This window comes from Rhipicephalus microplus, chromosome 1 (genome assembly GCF_043290135.1).
Source record: "Rhipicephalus microplus isolate Deutch F79 chromosome 1, USDA_Rmic, whole genome shotgun sequence".
NCBI classification, from domain to species: Eukaryota; Metazoa; Arthropoda; class Arachnida; order Ixodida; family Ixodidae; genus Rhipicephalus; species Rhipicephalus microplus.
This window is the reverse complement of record NC_134700.1, coordinates 295,242,201-295,262,508: the sequence shown is the minus strand read 5'-3', so window position 1 is coordinate 295,262,508 and position 20,308 is coordinate 295,242,201. Positions and strand designations below refer to the sequence as shown.

Below are 20,308 nucleotides of genomic sequence, written 5' to 3'. Positions count from 1 at the left end.
CCAGAACTCGGCAATACAACGATCCACTTAAGCTAAACTAGCTTTACTCAAAACTGATCTGAAGTAAGCCACCCACTTCCGCGTCAATCGTCCGCGAGTTGTGGGAAGTTATTCGTGAAGTAGTTCGAGGAGAGGAACTACGTCGACTGCTGCCGTCTCCTTTCCAGCCTCCAGCCCCCCCCCCCCCCCCCCCCCCCGCCCTCAAGCAGCATCTCTCTTGAACGTGGTATGTGAAGAAGTCCAGCAGGCATCTAGCTCTGCATCAACCACTGGAATAAAGGCTGAAGCCATTACAGTAGCCCACCTCATCAAGGCACACACAGCCAGTCCCCCTCGCTGGGACCCGGCTGTGCAAAACAATCGTCCTCCTTTTCCCACCGCCCTACGTACAAGCGATGCGAGAGCCCCAAAAACTGCGATACCTGGAGAACGCTAGATGACCGTTCCCCGTGCTTCCATTACGGTGAGGCCAACCACATTTTTCCACTCTGCCCCGACAGGTTGAACGGACATTGTATGGCTTCTCCTCTGGGGCACTGCGGCCACGGCCTGGGCAGCCACCTTCCACAATCGAAGACTACTTACACCACGCCATGTACACATCCAGTCGTTCATCATCACCATCATCCATACTGTACAAATCGCAGAGCCTGAAGCAACGCGGTACCGTCACGAGGAAGGTCCCTCCTTAAAGAGACCGACAACAGATTTTTTTTTTTGATCCAGTTTTTTCCTGCGCGACAGAAAGCTTACCCTTCGTAGTGATCATAGCTGCAGTAGTTAATCCCAAGAGCTCTTAGTCATTTTAAAAGCAGTATTTTCTTATATGAAAGGCTCTGAGCACGGCAGTGCCTTTCCATCCGAAAATGCTATGTATTGATAGCAATGCCGGTAGCCTTTCTGGTGGCTTATGCATGCTGTCGTTCTTATTTCGCAGGATTTTCTGGAACTACGCTTAGCTACGTTTATTCTGTGCTTTACAACTATTTTCGAAAATAAGCACCTCTCCACATGAACCCTCCTGAGGCGCACAGATAAGACAGCGGAGGGACGTGGGGGGGGGCACAGATAGAAAGAAAAGCAAGAGGCACAAGGCAACGGGCGAAGGGGGGGAAGGACCGAGCCGAGGTAATTAAGGGGGGGTCGGCAAAGTAATAAAAAACCGAGATCCAACGGGGGAAGAGGCACCAGGTGTTGGTTTGTGGGACTGCAGCGGATGAATGTAGGGGGTGCGTTTATTGCGCAGAGGGAAAAGAATCCGAAGTTTGATGACTGAAGTTGGGAGTGCATTTATTATGTGAGTGCTTTCATTACACAAGAAATACGGTAACTTCGATGAAGAGTACGGTCATCGGATAAAAGGTGCAACCATTGCTGTCTGCTAAAAAATTGCGAAGTGAGCAACACCCTCGCCCTTTCAGACCTGACAGCAGTGCCCACAAAGCCCCATAGCTCGGAGCCGACATTCAACCTCAACCCTTCCCTGCCCCAACACAGGCAACAACTGCTACAGAACCTTCTTCCAAGTTATGGCTAATGCTTCGTGACAATACTGTCATGGAGACGACACTGTGAATAACAAGAAGCTTCACTTTTGTTCAATTTAATGAAAACTTTACTGGGCAACACCTTTTCTTGACAGCACTGTGAAAGCTACCAAATCGAAGTGTATGCCTGCTATTGCGCCAAAAAATAATAAGTTTACTGAAAATTTTCCGATTTGTTTTGCTCAGTAAATGCTATTTTATTTACAATAGAGCCCCGATTATATGACCTTCAGGGGACCATGCAAAACCATCATATAATCCGGGTGTCGTATAATTGAAAAGCTAAGATTATAAGCAGTGGCGCTCTGTCTTGCCCATAAAACGGGTAAAAACCACTTGAATATGCCAACGGCATGACCTTGTTCCTCTGCAAGAAAGGTGTATTCAATTATTTGTGCCAGTGGTAGCTAATGCCAACATTACTTAAGTAGAGGAAGTGCGAGCGAATTGTTATTCTCTACTTAAAAAAAAATGAATACAATGCGCATTTTTCTACCGATAAACAAAGTGCGAAAATTACCTGCACATGAAAATGAAACTGAAATTGCGTTGCCAGCCGCCCGTCAAAAGAGTTTGTCATTGCTATCACATAATGGCGATGGACCATGAGTTTGTGTAGAATGCCTTTATGTGCGACTGAGCTGGGCATGTTGTAATTTGTTGGCTTGTGAAGTGCAACTAGTGATGTCTCGCTGTTATTATGAACGCTGACGTCAAGTGAAAGTCATTTTTCACTGTGAAAACTGCAATCGTGTGACTGTGAGTGCGACAAAGGCAGGACATCAGCTTTAGGAAAAGTTTCCACGGACCGAAAACATGAAGATACCAGATTTTCGGTTGGCTGAAGCTACTCTGTGTGGATAGAGCTTTACTAGGTAATGATTCCGAATACATACGCACATGATTGAGGCGTGTGGAGAAGCACATGAACTTCCAGGAGAATAAATTTTCCATTCTAAGACGACGTCCTGTCTCTCTACTTTTCTAATTGTCAATCTAGGGGAGCGCAAGTTCACATTTTGCTCTCGTGTGTATTTAGACGATGTTTGATTCGAGTAAAGGTGTTTTTTTCTTTCGGATGGAATCTAAGAGTCGTAGTAAGATGCAGGGTCGGCGTAAAACTTTTAATTTTAATTTAATGATTTTTAATGCATTACTTTTATGGGGATTTTGCCGGGGCCAAACCGATTGGTTGTAAAATGCGGGTTGTTGCGAAACCGGGGCACGTGTAATCAGAGTTCCACTGTATTATGAAGCTGTAGGAAGTTGTGGTGAAAATACAGTTATCGTTGACTTTGCGGGAACACCTTCCCTTTCTTTCCGCTTTTTGGAGAGCACTGGCTTTTCAGCACACCAGTTTTTCGAGGTAAACATGGCATTTATGACATGGCAGTTCAGTGTGCGGCCTCAAACATGTGGTTTAATTTGAAAAAAAAATATATACTTATAAGATGGCACTAAATTATTGCTGCCTTCAACTTGCGGAGAAGAGCTCGCGCAGCAAGAAAGGAAGACGAAGCTCTTACCCGGTACTTTTTGCCAGTGCCTTGCATATAGTTAAAAGTGAGCTCTCATAAGTCCGACTTCTGCTGTTTCTGCGTCGTGACAATATACACAGAACAAAAGAAATGTTTCTCTAATTGAGATTTTTTTCCGCATAATTTACTAAATGTGTTTACAATGCGAGCAAGCAAAATCAAAATCAGCCGCAAGCTGCCACACTACTTTTGAAGCAACACAAATGTGCCCCTTCCGTAGCCTTCGATCTAATGTCAAACAAAATAAGTTGTCAATGAGTATAACCAGATGTATTCTTACACAAGTGCACCTCTAGTTTCTTCATAAGATATGGCTGAAGCTGCTCAAAGCAAAATCTCCAAAAACACAAAAGCTACCCTGCTATTTTAGCAAATACTATATAGCCTCATCCAGACAACATTGTAGCCTGTAAGATATAGCTGCTTGGGTGCCCTAGCACGCAGTTCAGAACAGAACAAAACAGCACAGAACAATGTTTATAGCTCACCAATTGGTTCAACTCCCAGATGATGCACGTTGTATCACGAGAGCCAGTCATGAGGTACATTCCACAGGTGTCCGTAGCAAGGCTTGTGACCACATCTACACACAGGAAGGACAACACAAATTTCATTTCATTTCATTTCATTTATTGTACCCTCAGGGCTTTACAGCATTGCAGAGGGGAGCGGGCACTGACGAACAATGTTAAAGAAAAGAATACATAGACAAGACACTAGAACATTATTAAACACTGGAAAGCAACTATTATCAACTGCAACGATGTTATACAGCCAGTAGATTATACAAGAAAACTAACAACAAAATCAAACGTTTACAAATAACACAATGAGGCAGCACTCTGTTTCTCTAACATAATCGATTCTAGAAAATGTTTATAGACAGGATCTAACCCAAAGCTCTGCAAATAAAAATCAGACAAAGATGACTCATATTCGTTCAAGCTAGAGATGGGCGAACACTATTCGAGTGCTTCCATTAATAAAACAAAATTTTCAGTATTCAAGAATTCAAAAATTTCGTAGTATTCGTATGCCGGCATGCGAGTGATGTGAACTTCCTGAAATGGTGGTTTCACTGCAGTGTGGGACTGCCATGCAGAAAAACCACCTATTAAAAAAAAAAACTGTCCTGTTGCAAGTTCACTTTGGTAGGTTAAGTTAGCTTAAAAGCGTCTTGCGCATGCTTATATGTGATAACTGTACAAAATTTTAGAATGTAACATATTTCAAATTTTTATAACTTCCACAATATCACTATTCAAATTCTGCCACTACACAAATTGGCTTCCACTTAGCACCAAATTTTTAGGTTTGCACACACCTAGTTCCAATTCTTAAAAATAGTGTGAAAGTTTGTTGAGCCATAATGAAAATGGTCATTTTTTTATAAGACGTGATATGTACTAATCAAGCTATTAGATTTGAAATTATTTGACACAACTGCTATTTGCTTCAAGTTAAAACTTTAAATTTTCTGTTTCCCAATCTCGGATTCAAGCTTCTCACGATTTATGTTTTGGTTTATTGACACCCAAGCCAGATGTCATGTAACACAAAAGTAACTTGAACAACTAACCCCATTACAACTAACCTGTTTCAATTGAAATGCCTTGGGACTACAGCTATTTGACATCTTGACTAATCGGGCGTTCCACAAAGATCTGTGTAGGGGCAGTTATTCTTTCTAATATTTATAAATGACATAGTTGATCAAGTACCAGTCAAAATTAAACTATTCGCAGATGACTGGTAATTTATCACAAAATTGACAACCTTCACGACCACATCCAACTAAAATAAGCTTTTCAACATGTTGAAAAATGGTACAAAGCCCGGCAAATAAAAATTAACCCCCAACAGACAGCTATCATATGAATAACTAGAAATAATTCAGCGCTACAACTCAGCTACAGCTTAAATGGAAGCATTTTATTCGAAGTCAAATATCTTAAATACCTAGGCGTCATACTTCCATCGGATCTTCAGTGGAATGAGCACGTTTCTTACATAAAGAAAAAAAGCAGTAAGTTAACTAGGATAATTAGGACAAACTTTGCTCCAAGCTCCTTAAGATATTAAGCTATTAGCCCATAAAATGCTTATCTGACCAATCATCGAATACACATCAACAGTATGGGACCCTCACATGAAAAGGAACATTGCCTACTCATAAAGTGTTCAAATAAAATCAGTACGCGTTATTTTTAATATGTACAACTTGCGGACATCGGTAAGTACGCTAGTGGAAAGGGCTGAACTGGAATCCCTGAAACTATGAAGTCACACAAAATGGCTATGGTACCTATCCAAATTTACCATAATAAAGTAGGAATAGAAAAAGATCATTTCATTCAACCTGTAACAAAGCAAATCACACGGCCTCTTTAGGCTAGCAGTAGTTTGGAAATAAATAAATAAATAAATAAATAAATAAATAAATAAACATAGTATGTTTATAAGAAGTCAAATCAAATGTAAATCAACATATAATCATATAATCACTCATGCACAGCACAGCAGTTGTGCACCAAATGACTATGTTCCTGACAAAAGGAAACATTAAATTGGAAACCTTTGTGTGAGCCAGATCTCAATCTAGCGTTCTAAAAATGACGTGTCTTTAATTAATTTCTTTTTTTTTAGTTTTCTGAGCTGCTTTGCTGAAGTCAAAAGCTGTATTTTTCAGTTGCTCCTATGCCTGAGGAAGCAATCTTAAAATTCAATAGACACATAGTATGCCAACATTACAGATGAGCAGCACTACATACTGCAAAACTGCAGTGGTGAAATATGGCTGTACAGTGGGTGTATCTAAAACCCACCTTTGTGCAGAATCACATGGGCCACTTGCTTTGAACGCAATAGGCTGTAGGCACGCACACTGTTGTCCCAATGGCCTCCGGAAACGAGGAACTTGCCATCCGAGCTTAGCACGAACAGGCGGCTGTGCACTTTGGCCCCCGGCTGGAACACTCCTGCCAACTTCTTGGCACTTCTGAAAAGGGTTGTACAGTAAGCTAACCTGATTATCGAAAAGCCAATTAACATAAATTAATTAAAATTGACACAACAAAATAAGCGCCATGTGGACACTGCTTCTAGGCAGTTGTGTCTGCTACATTCCAGTGGCTCTCAATAAACCACATAAAACTAGTACTTGAGTGCTCAAGCATGAAGAAAAAACACAGAGAAAGATCTGCACGCTTGTAGACAATGCGACTCACAGAGTACAGCATGTAGTCTAAAACGAATGAGTAGAACTGGCAGAACTAGTGCATGACCACAAGTGACCGTTAACAGGCCAAGTGATAAATTATGATTGATTTTTCCAACATGACAAACATTGCAGACAATGGTGTCATAAGTTCTAATGACAGGACAGTATATCTGTCCTGGGACTGGACTGTGTAAAAATTCTGTTCTAATACCCCTGTCACACGGGCACACATGAAGACCATTTAACTCCCTCGTCCTTACGACAACGAAGATGCCGTCCGTGTCACACGGCCACCCTTACGCAAACGAAGGTAAACGGAGCATTTCGCAAAGGACGTTCAACGATCTTTCTTCGCAGCGAAACGAGGTACTCTCGTTCCCAGCAGTCTATAAGTCAGAGAAAAATTTCGAGTACTAAGTGGCCGCAGTGAAAGAATGATACATTTTGGCAATATTAAAGGTTCTTTCGTTGTAGTACTCATTCACAACGCGTGCTTGTTTACATATATTTACGCGCGTCAGAATTCACTTACTCTCCACACCGATGCCCTACACACCGTGCCTCGCGACTCGCGAGTCGGGCCGGCCGGCACCAGCCGATCATCGTCATTACCAGCGCAACATCGTACCACTTCCTCACGTTGTCCGCTGTGTCACTCATGGCTGAAGAACACAAAATGTGCCTCACTTGGCAAGGAAGCATAAGAATTTTCGTACCAAGCATGTACATGGGCAACGATTCCAACGAAACAACTAAAAGCACAATGTGGCCAGCGTCACTAGCAGCATCGCTACATTTAGCAAATGCGTTATTTGAAATGGTTTTTAATAGTTTGTTAGTCGCATACCTACTTAATAATGCTTTTTTGTAAAAACCACATAACGAGGATTCACAAAAAATCAATAGAGATGAAATTAGATTACTTTTCCAAAAATCAAACAGTGCCAGCTGAGCCCTCTCGCGGCAACTGTTACAAACTTGTCATTGCCGTGTGACACTGCCACAACTCCTTCTCCGTAGAATCCCCTAGGGGAGATTTACGTTGACGGTGTTCAACGGAGTTTGGTGGTGGCCGTGTGACAAGGGTATTATGCTGTTCCTTTTTGCATTTTAGTCAGGAGCCAGAGCGGCGTTGCACTGTGTAGTCACGAGACCAGCTCATTATGAATAATAAGCTTTTCAAGAGGAACAGATTGCCACTGAAAGAATCCTTATATTATCAATGCGCACATGCCATTGTATTGCCTAGTATATTGTTTTCTATGTTGAACAAAAATTAAATAGGCCAGTTCAGAATTTCGTGAAGTTCATTTTTACTAGCCTATTAAACAGACAGACAGTAGATGAACATGAAGACGAAACTTGGTTGTCTACATTCACAGCAACAATCTTGCCAACTGCTCGAAAAGTCTGCCAGAAGATAGCAAAGCATAAAGTAAAAACATATTTGAAACAACAACACATCCCATAATATCACTGGGATAGTTTTCTCAATTCCATTGTAAATTTTGCATTCAGTTTTGCTGCCAAAATGAAAGAAAAAAAATAAAGTTGGTTCTTTTGCTGGGACACTACTGCACGTAATTACATGAGCTGAGTTATTCAGTACTCATTCCAATACTGCCTAGTTGCAGTAATGGACAATATCTACCTTGTATGTAACATATGTGTACTGTTTAGTTGTAGATATAACTGCCTTTGCTTACAAATGATTCAATAACTTAGCTTGAGTTAAGAGCGTGAAGTAAAAAAAAAACACCAGGCCTGTGCAGAAGGCACAGCATAGTCACAGTAAAAGCTAGAAAAGCGGCCCTTCGGAGCCTTTTCAAAACCCTCATTGGGTAACTACTGCAAGCACACTTGCTTGGTACCCACTAAGGCATTAATAATAATTTTTTGGGGGTAGTAGGCTGGCATTCGCTAACCTATTTTTAGTCATTCTCCTGAGAAGCGTGGTATTCACTAAACATTTGCAAGGAATTTTGTGCCAATTGTTCATGAAGTGGCTGACGACGATAAGGAATTATGGCTGAAGTGGGCATGTGCCACAGTTCATAGGGGAACAAGAACAAGCTTTTGTGATAGGTTGGAGCATTGGACGGCCCACTCATTATGCTATTCACATTGTGCGATGACTGGTTGTTCTTTCGCTGTTTTAAAATGCTTTATAAGTTGTATTAACGTAATTACTTTCCCGATATCAAGCCTGCTTAATGCAAGTTTGCCAACAAGTCACAAACACCGGCGCAGCTCAGTGGCAGAATACTGAGCTGGCACGCAGCGGACTCGGGTTCGAGCCTCACTGTGTGATTGGTGCTAGGTTTTTTTTTCTAATTTCCCGCGATGTGGTTACGGACACCGGCGGTGCCGGCGGACAACTGCGCATGAACCGAGTTGTGATCTCATAACAGCTTTCGCTGTAATACGTCCTCTTCAAGCAGAGTTGCAAAAGGCAAGCAAGCTAATAAGCAAATAACCATAATAAAATAAACCACAAAAAAGTGGCACAGCTTTCTCAAAGAAGCCCAAGAGAAGCAGAAATTTAGCAAAAGTTTCGATACTTGAAAATACTTTTAATTATATAAAAAATGTCACTCATATACAAAAGTGAGTAAAAAAAATCAGTTAAAGTATTTTGTACAGAGAAAATATGCATACCTATATATGAAAGCACATTATGTAACATTTAAAAGTGTTTCAAAGGTAGTCTCCATTCTGTTGAATGCATGTTTGCCATTGTGTAATAAACATTACTAGTTGATTCCCCTAACCTATGTTTAAAGTAGGCTTGTGCGAATATTAGAATAATATGAATATTCAAATGATTATAGAGTATTCGAATTCACTTTGATTCAAGTTTAAATTATTAAAAATTCCGAAGTATTCGCAATGAATGAATAGGTGTATATTATTCCGCAGGTAACCACCTGTGAAGATGGTTTCACTGCCGTGTAGAAATACTAAGCCGTGAAAGCACCTGTCCAAGAGACATCCGCTCTGCCGCAAAGCCCCACTTTGACCATGCAACACTTATTGAGCATGGCCAGAAAACGCTACTGATCAGTGGTCGAGGCTACCGAGAACACGCGAGCCAAATATTATAGCACAGCACGTAGCCTACGATTCACAATAAATTCTCAAAGTCAGCTAAGAACTGCTCTTTTCTCTGGGCAAATGACACCACAGGCTCAAAAATAACTCGGTCACAGGCATCGTATGAGCCATGGGCTAATTTGAGTATAGTGCGCTCGATCGTTACTAGAGCCATTGCGAGAGGCCGCCACTTGTACAGGCGTATGTGCACGATCCCGCCAAAAAGCCGCGTATTCGGAAAAAAGAGAGAGAAATAGAGAGAAAAAGTGCTCAAGGTCACAAGGCACATATTGCATATTTTCTTACCCCGTAGCATCCTACCCCACTTAGCTTCCAACGCTTTTGCTGGGACGAGAAGAGAGAATTTAGAATTGCTGTGTGTGCTAAATCTTAGCAACTTTGCTCATACTGGATGAATTCTAAAAAATTCTAGCAGTGAACTCGTGAGGCAATAAGCTTTTTCAGTGAATCCATTCCATGGCTACTTGAAAAAATGTTGCAGGGCCCTTTTAGATGAACATTATTCTCAAATTGATTCATTACTTTTTGACCTAAAAGCTTGTTATGATGACTTATATGCTCTAAGTATAATAAATTTTTAAATGTTATGTATTTTACAGGTTATCAATCGCATCGTATCGAAAATCAGATCCTGCTGCTACTCAAAGTTTTTCCGACTTCCTTTCAATGAAAAAAAAAGGGGGGCAAATGCATAGAAACCTTACTTAAATTAAAAAAAAATATTGTGCAGGTTAGTTAGGTCATGATACATATGCCCATATTTTTTAAGTCATATACACTCTCGAGTTCGATTCAAAATTATTCAACCAAGATCACTATTCGCTTCGAACCTGAAATTCGCTATTTCCACAAGCCGAAAGTCATCAACAAACGCTCTAATGGTGAATGTGATGATTCCTAAGATAACTATTTTGGGTGGAAAAATACCAATAAGCCTAAAGAGTGTGACAAGTTGCTGCTACAAGTGACTCGGTGAGAAAAGAAGCCCAAATCCGCTCATTAATATAAGCGGAATCAGCTACTCGATGTTCAAGTTACTACAAGGAAAGACACTTGTCACAACAAGATGCAAAGCAATCTTATTTTTAATAAAAAAAAAGTCTCGTAAAGAACTTCGTTAGTCTTACTTGGGGTTTTGTATGTTTGGATCCCGTTCAAAGGTGAAATAATTGGGATAAGACCGAGTTCTGTCGTAGGGCAGCCAGCCATGCACACCGAGCGAGCCATCGCAACCCACGGTGACCAAGGTATCCATGAGGCCATGTTGCATAAAAGAACGTGCTGGGGAGCGAGGAATGTTGACATGCACGATTGGACAGCTCAACGGAGCCTGCGGTGAAAACAGAAAGTTAGAACATGAACAGATTAGGCAGTACTTTATTACGAGACACTGCTACAAAACAAAATATTACTGCAGTTCCGTCAAGTGCAAAATTGGCAGAGATAGCAGAGCTATGTTTCTCCTGCGTTTCCCTAGTTAATTTCTACGATTTTGTGATTTGGTGTCGGTGTTTCCTGCTTCCCCGTTTCTATGTGTGGCTGCTGCTTCATCTGCAACCAACACAGTTATACCATCTATAGGTGTGTGAAGGGAGCGGTTTTTGTGAGACAACTTTATAGTAAAATCCCAAGAAAGTGCCCTTACTCGAGGAAGTGATGCGCTCTCTCTTTTCAGATATTTGAAGTATGCACCACTAACTAAGCAAGCCCTCCTTGCCCTCCCTCCAATTTCCTTGTTTCATTCCCTATTTTCACTCACCCAACGTGGGCAAATAATGACAGTGAATGCATGCATATTCCATAAAGCATTTCACTGGATTCACATGCAGCTCTTCCATGGCCATCTTAAATTTTGACCCAAGACTGAGCAAGGGCACCCTCTCCAAATCTTGACGAATTATCTTTCATTGTAGGGGGCCACTTGTTCTAGACTATATGGTACGCCTTCATCATGTTTGAGCCGCGCTTCCCAGTTTCAGTCGGGAGTTACCACTTCAGTCTGCGAGTGAGGCGTTTCCGCCATCTGTAGATGTATTTAGAAACTGGAGTGCAAAAGGCACAGAAATTCCTTTTTCATCTGGCCCAGTTTTAGAACAGCTGTTATTAGAACTAGCCTGTATTCGAGCGGTACATATATGAAGTAAAAATGACACAGGCAAAAAAAAAAAAAGGTAGGCACCCTTTTTTCATCTGGACCGTATTTCCTTTATTATGTACCGCCCTAATACAAGCAATGTTCATGGGCTTATGTGCTATTAAAAGTTTTGGCCATAGAACCGATCATTTTCAGCGAGTTCCACTCAGAATTGCAAAAGTTACAGGCAATGGCAATAACTTCAGTGTCTGTGCTCGCATGGCATGTTATGATCTGCCTAGTGATAACTGAGTAAGTTGGCTCGTTAACAACCAATGACTAAATATGTGCATTTACAGTTTTTGACCTGTCGTCAGCAAACAGGTTTTGTCCCATGTATTCTCAACACTTGAGATGTGCAGACACTGTATTTCCTCGCAATCAATATGCACCAAAAACGAGAAAAATGTGCTTAAAAAGTGGGAGAGCCAGTCATAGGCAAAGGTTATATAGATATTTTTTTCTTTTTTGTAGAGTTAAAATTAGGGGTGTGAGCTATATGCAGGAACGGGCTATATGCAAGAAAATATGACATATGTTAACATACTGCAGAACTAATAGCATAGTTTAATTATGAATCAGCAAAATGCTTACATCCACTACATAGGCCTTAAGGTTTTGCAGGAACAGGAAGAGGTTTGGAGGCTTTGTGTCAGACTTCGTCATTCGCAGCATAGCTCCCTCATAAGAGAGCCTTCTTGGGTGAGGTTCCTGAAAGAGAGCAGATTGCTTTTACTTTGAATCGCCAAGTTCAAGAGCCTTCACAAAAACATGACATCATTAAAACGTTGAATAATGTGTGATGTGCAGCAAACTACATTATCACAGGGGTGTGCAAATACTATTATAAAATAGAGAACAACAAATAGCTGCAATTTAATTTGGTCCTCTATCCAAAATACAGTCGAGCCCGCTTATAACGAACCTGAGCCTGACGCGGCATCCGTTTGCTGTATACCGAAGTTCGTAGTAAATGAAACACAGCTTTTAAAAAGTTGCAAGTGAAAACAAAAAATTTTTTGCCCAAAAAAGTCCGTGATGCAGGTGTTTCGAAGAGCACAAGCGATAAGGACAATCTCGAGTTTATTTCAAACGGCACCTTGCTCTTCACCGAGGCCCATGGCATAAGCTGCATGAGGCACTGGCTCCAAAATCTCGTCGTTCTTGCAATCCGATTCCTCCAAATTGCCGCGTACTTCATTCACAATGCCCTAATCCGTGCACGATTCCACAGTGTCGGCATCATCATCGGCCGTAATTAAACCATCGCAACAGATGTCCCACCCGCTCACACGTCGGAGTCAACAACGCGCTGCCACAAATTTCCGCCAGAGTCGTCCTGTTCGGAAGCTTCAAGCTTGGAATCGGGCCCAACGTCAATGAATTCTTGCGAAAATAGTTTCACGAGCATGTAGCCATTACCGCCGCCCACTAAATATTCACTATCTTCATAGCTGAATACCGGGACGCCCGAAGCGGCACGTTGGCTGCCAGGTGGTCAATAGCAAGCGCTCCACAACGCAGCGCCTAACGCACGGATTACGCCCAAGCCAAGCGGTCACATTTTCGACATTTTGTTAGGCGGCAGAAAAACGCGTGCAACGCCTCCCGTCCGCCATCCTGACCACACACGTACACCGACAGCGAGCAAGACACGCACACGCAACACACATGCCAGAATGCGTGGTACAGCTCTGGGCCCGTTTCTAGTCGGAAAACAAAACTTCCGAATTCGAGTCAGCGTGTGGCTGGCATTGTGGAGTGGTGGAGATTGGCGAAAGAGTTGTGTCAAGAGAGGAGAGCCGAGAGAAGAGCAAGGAGTTGCGATAGAGGGAAGAGAGGGGAGGATACAGCGGGAAGGCGACCTTGAGAACCAAAACACGCGGGAAGGAGGCAGGTCGAGCAGCTTGCTTGAAATTTCCGCAAAACGTGCAACTCATGCGTAGAAAAAACAGAAAGAGAGCTTGCGCGCGCAGAGGTTTAAGCACTGCCGCCTGGAACGGTGCACACGGTGGTGTTCGAAGAAACGGCAGCAGTGGTCAAAGAATCGTTTTGTTGCGCCGGCAGGTTTGCGTGACCTCACTGATTTCGATATTTTGCGAATCGTCCCGCGCAAATTAACAGCCATTTTTACGCTTCCACACGCGTGAGGAGGGCATGCTAAGCCGAGCGCAAAGTGAGTGAGAACAGGTCCTAAACACGAAAAGAATTACGAATTGTCAGAGTGGGTGGGGTAGAGCACACATGTGCACTAGAACAATACAATAAGACAAGACGCAGACAATCGGATATAGACGATGTTGGCAAATGGTCGGGTCACTCCAGGCTGGCGACGTCAATGACAGTACCAGTGATCAAAAACAGGGGGGATGGCCGACCAGTCTTCGAAAGATGTGTGGCAGTATGAAAACATGGGCCGCGTCTGGCGATGGGGGGTGCTCAGAGCAGTGGGGGGGGACAAAGGACTGAAGGGTGCGTAACAAAGAGCGGTCGGGGAAAGCAGCAATTAGAGGGGCGCAGAGGCAGGGTCGGCGTTCAACGATAATAATCTATGGGCACCTCGCCGATGCCTCATCAGTGGTCGAAAGTGGTTTCCCGGGAAGTCAGCAGAGCACCGACTCCGTTCGCTGTAACAGATCGGCGGCGCTCAGAGACGTTCGTTGTAAGTGCGATTTTGTGTAATTGAAACAATGTATATTTTCACAGTCATGCGGATATTGTTCGTTTTACGCAAAAGTTCATTTTAAGTGGGGCCGTTATATGTGGGCTCGACTGTACTCACTATTCTCAAATTCAGGTACTATTCTTAAAAGAAATATTGAACACCAAACATTGTCAACACTGCATTATCAGTCACGCCATTAAACCAAAAGTGCATTGATCATGGACACAGTGTTGCTTAAATGGAGATCATTCTCACAACTCTTTTGTTCAGATAGGGATTGGGCCCAGGTTAGGTTTCAGTGCTATTTATAAATGCAGCACCTATCAGCGCACTATAAATCACATTTTAACATGCTTTTACAGTAACATTTATGAGGCACCTTTTGACGTGAGCCCTCTTAAATGGAGAAAAAATTGCCAGACCTGCGCAGAACGTGCAGCACGGTCACACCGAAAACTGAAAGAGCGGCCTTTCAGCGCCTTTCTTTGGGTATCTCCTACAAAGACACCGGCAGGACACCGACTATGCCATAAATCATCATAACACTTGTGTAGTAGGGAGACATTCCCTATGCCATCCTTAGTCATTCTTCAGAGGAGTGTGGCACCCACTACACCCTTGAAATGAATTTGATTAACTTTCTTACGCTGTGGCTGACGATGATGAAGAATTATGCCTGCGGCTTTTGTAATGGGCTACAGCATTCGACCATTCCTTCAGTTTGCAATTCGCATTGTGTGATGCCTGGTTGTTCTTTGCTATTCTAAAGCGCTCTATTACACATATTAACGTGATTACTTTCCCAACGCCAAGCCTACCTAACGCCAGTTTGCAGTGAAATATCAAGCCCTGGCGTGGCTATGTGAAAGGATACTGGGCTGGCACGCAGGGGACCTAGGTTCGAATCCCACTGGGTCCTTGGTATTTTTATTTACTGAGTTTTTTTTTTAATTCCTTTCGATAGTGGTTACGAACACCGGCAGCAGTGATAGACAACTACTGCACTGCATATGACCCATGTCGTGCTCTCATAACAGCTTTCGCTGTAATATGTTTTTCTGTTTTGCCATCGCCGGAGACAAACAGCATTTCCTGGTTATTTTTGATAGTATGCACAGATGATTACTGGCTTCAAAGACTTTTAAAATGTCATTCGGACAGTAATGCACAACCACATATTCATTTTCCGGAGCATCCCAACTATGTGATCCACTTAAAGACCAACTGTAACGAAACTTTACTTGGGCGAAAATGGCCATAAATACATAGTATATATACGGTAAGCTACAATAGTGACAGCGAAAAATCTTAGTCACATATTTATTTTTAATTGGGGCTCTAATTGCCAGCAAACAGACGACGCGGAGCTCTAGCAGTGTGCTTAGGCAAATCGGATAGAACCGGATATGACGATTACTACAGAATGTCGCCGCGTCGCTCTTCGTGAGAAATCCTCCCTGCCACTGAATCGCTCTTTCCTGCGTGATGCTCGTTCGCAAGCAGTTGACTCAATGTAGTGGGTTTGAAATGCATCTGTGCGTTTGTGCTACCTTGGCACCGTGTAAAGACAGTGAGTTCGAAACGCATTTGTGCTACATTGAAGCCGATGGCAAGTCAGTTTCAAGACAAGCAGCGTTTATGAATACGGGGGTCAGACACTGCAAACCCACCAGTGGGAAGCCCATACCAGCATTCAATAAATGGCATGTTCACGCAGCTTTATTAATGCTAACATAGAAAAAACACACACACCAAGGGGCGCGCCTGCGATGTGCGTGCTCAAGGAGCGTGGAGCAGACAATTTTTCTGTCATTCACATCACTTCCCGTTAGCCTTAATAGCATTGTTTTTTTTCTAGTTTTATTCTAAAAAAACACAGTCGTTGGCAAGCTTTTTTTTAAGGTAAGCCTCTGTATTTCGAAGACAAAATTTGGCAGGCAGCACTACCTCTAGCTAGAATACCTATATATTAATTTTTTTGCGGAGTGCCAAAATTCGTTGTAGCTAGCCTTTAATTTTAGTTCTCTATTTATGCCCTTAATAACACACTTTGTAACATGCAAAATAATTATTCATACCTGTTACTTTGCAAATAGTACTGCTTGGATCTGCACATTAATACTGTAGAAGGTTGTGTATAATTCAACACAATTTAATTAATAATAAAGACTTTGTTCTATTTGCAGCATGTACCAAATGATTTGTATTCGACTCCAATCCAGAAATTATGCATTTTCACATAACTGACAACTCTGTAAATGCACAGTTTGCACACAACACTCAAAATTAATCTTTAGTGGGACAGCCTCCAGTTATTAGCACTTCTCGTTAACATGGTCTGTTCTTGGCACTGTCTTTCCTAGACGTAATGCAGCAGTGAAGACTAAAATAGTCTTCTAATATGTCCACAAAGAAAAAGGCACCATTTTTCCCGCAAATTCTCTTCAGGAGGTGACCCAGACCTGAACAAGAGCTGTGCAAATACGTAATTTATGTTTGAAGCAAACTTGAAGCAATAGTGTTTGAGCATACTTCTCATGGCCCAACTAACCTGCAAAATATCTTATAGAACAAGGCATGCATGATTGCCATTCTTTTTTGTATAAAATGAAGTGAAAGCAACAACTGAATAGTAGAACCCCAGTGATAACCAATAAAATATGTAACATTTAAAAATTCACTACACTTATAGCGTATAAGCTCGCATGCCCAGGTTTTAAACTGAAAAAATGATTAAGCGATGTGAGGGTAACATGTTCGTTTAGCCGCAAAGTGAAGCTTCGTGGCAGTGTGGATATTCCTAAATAGGCATTTCCATGGCGTAGCACTCCCAGGCTGCAGTGAAACCACCTTTACAAAGTTGTTTACATGCGGTCATGCTTGTTCGAATACTTCAAAATTCAGAATAATGTTGATTTGTGACAAAGCCAATTTGAATACTGTAATATTCATTCAAATATTTGTAGTGCTCAAATATAATTAGAATACAATCGGATAGCCAGCCTTGCAAAGAAGGACCACGTCGTTGCCAGACCTGCATTCTAAAACTATAAAACAGAGTGTTGTTCTAAATTTTTTCAAGCCAGGAACATAAAAGCCACCATGACTGCGCGGAGTGCCCAGCACAGTCACAGCGAAAGCTGAAAGAGCGGCCTCTTTAGAGCTTTTTTTCAAACCCCCTTTGGGGAACTGCTACAAGCACACCTGCATGGCCCCCACTACGCCATATAGTATTATCACAATCTTTGTGTAGTGGGAAAGCGTCCACTGTGCCATCATTCAATATTCTTCGGAAGGGCATGGCACCTTATTCACACTTGTAAGGCATCAAGTGCTCCCTGTTGATGCTGTGTCTGAAGACAATGAAAAATTATGCCTCCAGCTTATGCAATGGGTTGGAGCCCTCAACGACCCAATCGTTAAGCCATTCACATTGTGTGACACCTGGTGGTTGCTTTACTGTTCTAAGACACTTTATTACACATGTTAACACTATTCATTAGTCGACATGAAGCCTGTGTAGGGTCAGTTTGCAAGAGACTTTCAAGCACCACCATAGCTCAGTGGTTGGGCTGCCACGGAGAGGACCCAGGTTCAAACCCCATTCCAACCTGGATATTTTTTTCTAATGTTCTTTAATATTATTATTATTTCAAGCGAATAGTAGTTATGAACGCCGTCGGTGGTGGGGGACAACTACGAACCAAAATGGGCCCTTGTTGTGATCTTATAACAGCTTTCACTGAAAAAGAAACAATAATGCTTTGGCAAGTCCAGTCAGCAAGATGTCATTGTGAAGCCCAATCTAAATGTGCAACACCAAATTAATCACCAAAGCAGTCTTGCAAACCTTTTTTATCCCATAGTAGCACTTTTTTACAGCAAAAGCTAATATGAGATCATCAACAAGGGCCAATTATGGTGGCCTATTAGCCGCCACAGGTGTCCATAACCACTATCGTGCGAAATAAGAACAAAAATATTAGATACCTATAAAAAAAAATACCGGGACAGACTGTAAATCGAACCCGGGCCCTCTGCGTAACAGCCCAGTAATCTACCATTGAGCTATGCGAGTGCTTAAAACTCTGTTGCAAACTGACCATAGGCAGGCTTCGTGTCAGGTAAGGAATTGCTTTAACACGTGTAATAAAGCATTTTTGAAGAGTAAAGTAACGACCAGGCATCACAGCATGCGCATTGCATAATGAGTGGGTCGTTGAATGCCCCTAATCATCACAATATTCTCAGGCATAATTCTTCATCCTTGTCAGTCAGAGGATTAACAAGGTGCACATAATACTAGGCTTTCCCGAACAATGATGACTTGCATCCACTATGCATTGGCATAGTGGATGCTTCCTCACTGCAGAAAAATTATGATGTTTTATGACACAGTGGATGTTATGGAAATGTGCTTGTAGTATTTGCCCCAAAAGTGTTTGAAAAAGGCAGGTCGCTTTTCCAGCTTTTGCTGTGACTGTGCTGTGCGTTCTGTGCATAGAATGTGCTGGCCTGGCAGTTTTGTTTAATGTTGCAATAAGCAGCACACACAAATCCTGTGAGCAGACCTTTAGGAGTTGACAAGGTGTCTGGCCGAAGTTGTTGATGATTCCTTCAGTAGCTTCACGCTGAACAGGATCTTTGATAGCGTCAAGGTCTACAGCTCCTGTCAAGAACCGAAATGGTATTTAATTTCAATTGACAGTGAAAAACAATCAATGTTAAAATTCTTATTATAGACGTCCTGACTAACCTTCATATGAGACGTAGTAAAAAACATTCAAAGCTTCAGCAGCTGCTGGGCCTTTCTGCTTGTAGCCAAAGATGAGGTCGATCCAGTCATGCAGGTGTAGGGATACGTACTCCGATTCCTATTGAAAAGAAAGTAGGATGCAAGCAACGTTGTGACATTAGCAGATGAAACACTTTCAGGAGTGAAACATGAAACCGTTATGTGTCGGCTCGAACAGTGACCTTTTTCTGCACCTCTGTAACTTTCCTCCCCCTTCCCCTGTGCCTACCATGGGCTCAGCCCTGGTTAACCTTTCTTTTTCTATTCTTATTCTTTCTCTCTTTCAGGAGGGACAGGCTGGCTACAAACAATTGTTCATGAGTGAGAAAACACAAGAAGTATTCGTGCTGAAATGTCTTTCAGCAATGCAGATTTGTCAAAAATGTTTTTTAGTAAAAGGCTCTTCCTAACTTCTTACGCCTATATTGCACGCAACCTGCTGAGACCAGGTGGCTTATAGGGTGTTGTAAGTTGCGTTACCTTATGTTTTGGAGATGAGTGAAGCAAGAGGCAATGCAAGGCATTCACTGCACCTGCCCCCACTGTTCATTAGGCAGCACAGAGCAATTCTTTTTTTTTTTCTGGGAGGTTCGGGGGAAGGGGAGCGTGGGGTGGATGTATGCTAGCACGTGTGTGATTTCATACTGGGTAGTAAGGTTGTATATTTACTGCCATAGATACAGACACTAAAACTATGAACTATGAACCTTACTTAGTGAACTTGTCTAAGGCACTGCTATCTCAATCAAAGCTTCACCTTCTGAAAAAAATTACAGCCTTTCTTTTGTCTTCTTCATGACTAACACTTCTTCAATTGTATGCTATTAGCCTAATTATGAAGCAACCATGCAAACAATACCTCTTGCTAGGATTAATGCAACTGTGTACCCTTACAAGTGTCCCAAGCCTAAAACCAGAGTTTGACAGGGTTCGCCAACAAAGGCAATACAATAGAGGGTGTCTTAAGTATGAATGAGGCTGTCATAGCTATTTACTACAAATTACCAACCCATATGTATACTACCAATTCTGTCAAAAGCTTTTGAAAGCATTATTATTATAGATTACAAAAATTTTTCGCAAAGTACAAAGTCATAGGTGACGCCAAATTCGGCTTTCAAAATTGTAAATCCACCGAGCTAGCATTACTTAATGTAAAAAAATGAGATACTAAGCAATTTTTAAAAAAAGCTATATACGCTCAAACTTCTTGTTGACTTCCGCAAAGCATTCGACACCGTGCAAAGGGAGCGACATCCGACCAAACTGCCTGCATTTCAATTTTTTTTTTTTTC

The 20,308-nt window shown here is 42.0% G+C and overlaps 1 protein-coding gene across 4 annotated transcripts in view; it reads right to left on the bottom strand.

Annotated features, from left to right (window-relative positions):
* The window catches only part of LOC119165896 (neurobeachin-like protein 1), a 202,742-nt gene that overhangs the window by 30,924 nt on the left and 151,510 nt on the right, over nucleotides 1-20,308 (bottom strand). For all 4 annotated transcript variants that reach the window (XM_075865221.1, XM_075865224.1, XM_075865222.1 and 1 more), the window contains 6 exons: nucleotides 18,975-19,092; nucleotides 18,790-18,887; nucleotides 12,148-12,264; nucleotides 10,547-10,749; nucleotides 5,911-6,083; nucleotides 3,574-3,668 (listed from right to left, as the gene is read on the bottom strand). In XM_075865221.1, coding sequence (XP_075721336.1) covers nucleotides 3,574-3,668; nucleotides 5,911-6,083; nucleotides 10,547-10,749; nucleotides 12,148-12,264; nucleotides 18,790-18,887; nucleotides 18,975-19,092 — 804 coding nt within the window. The remainder of the gene's footprint in view (nucleotides 1-3,573; nucleotides 3,669-5,910; nucleotides 6,084-10,546; nucleotides 10,750-12,147; nucleotides 12,265-18,789; nucleotides 18,888-18,974; nucleotides 19,093-20,308) is intronic.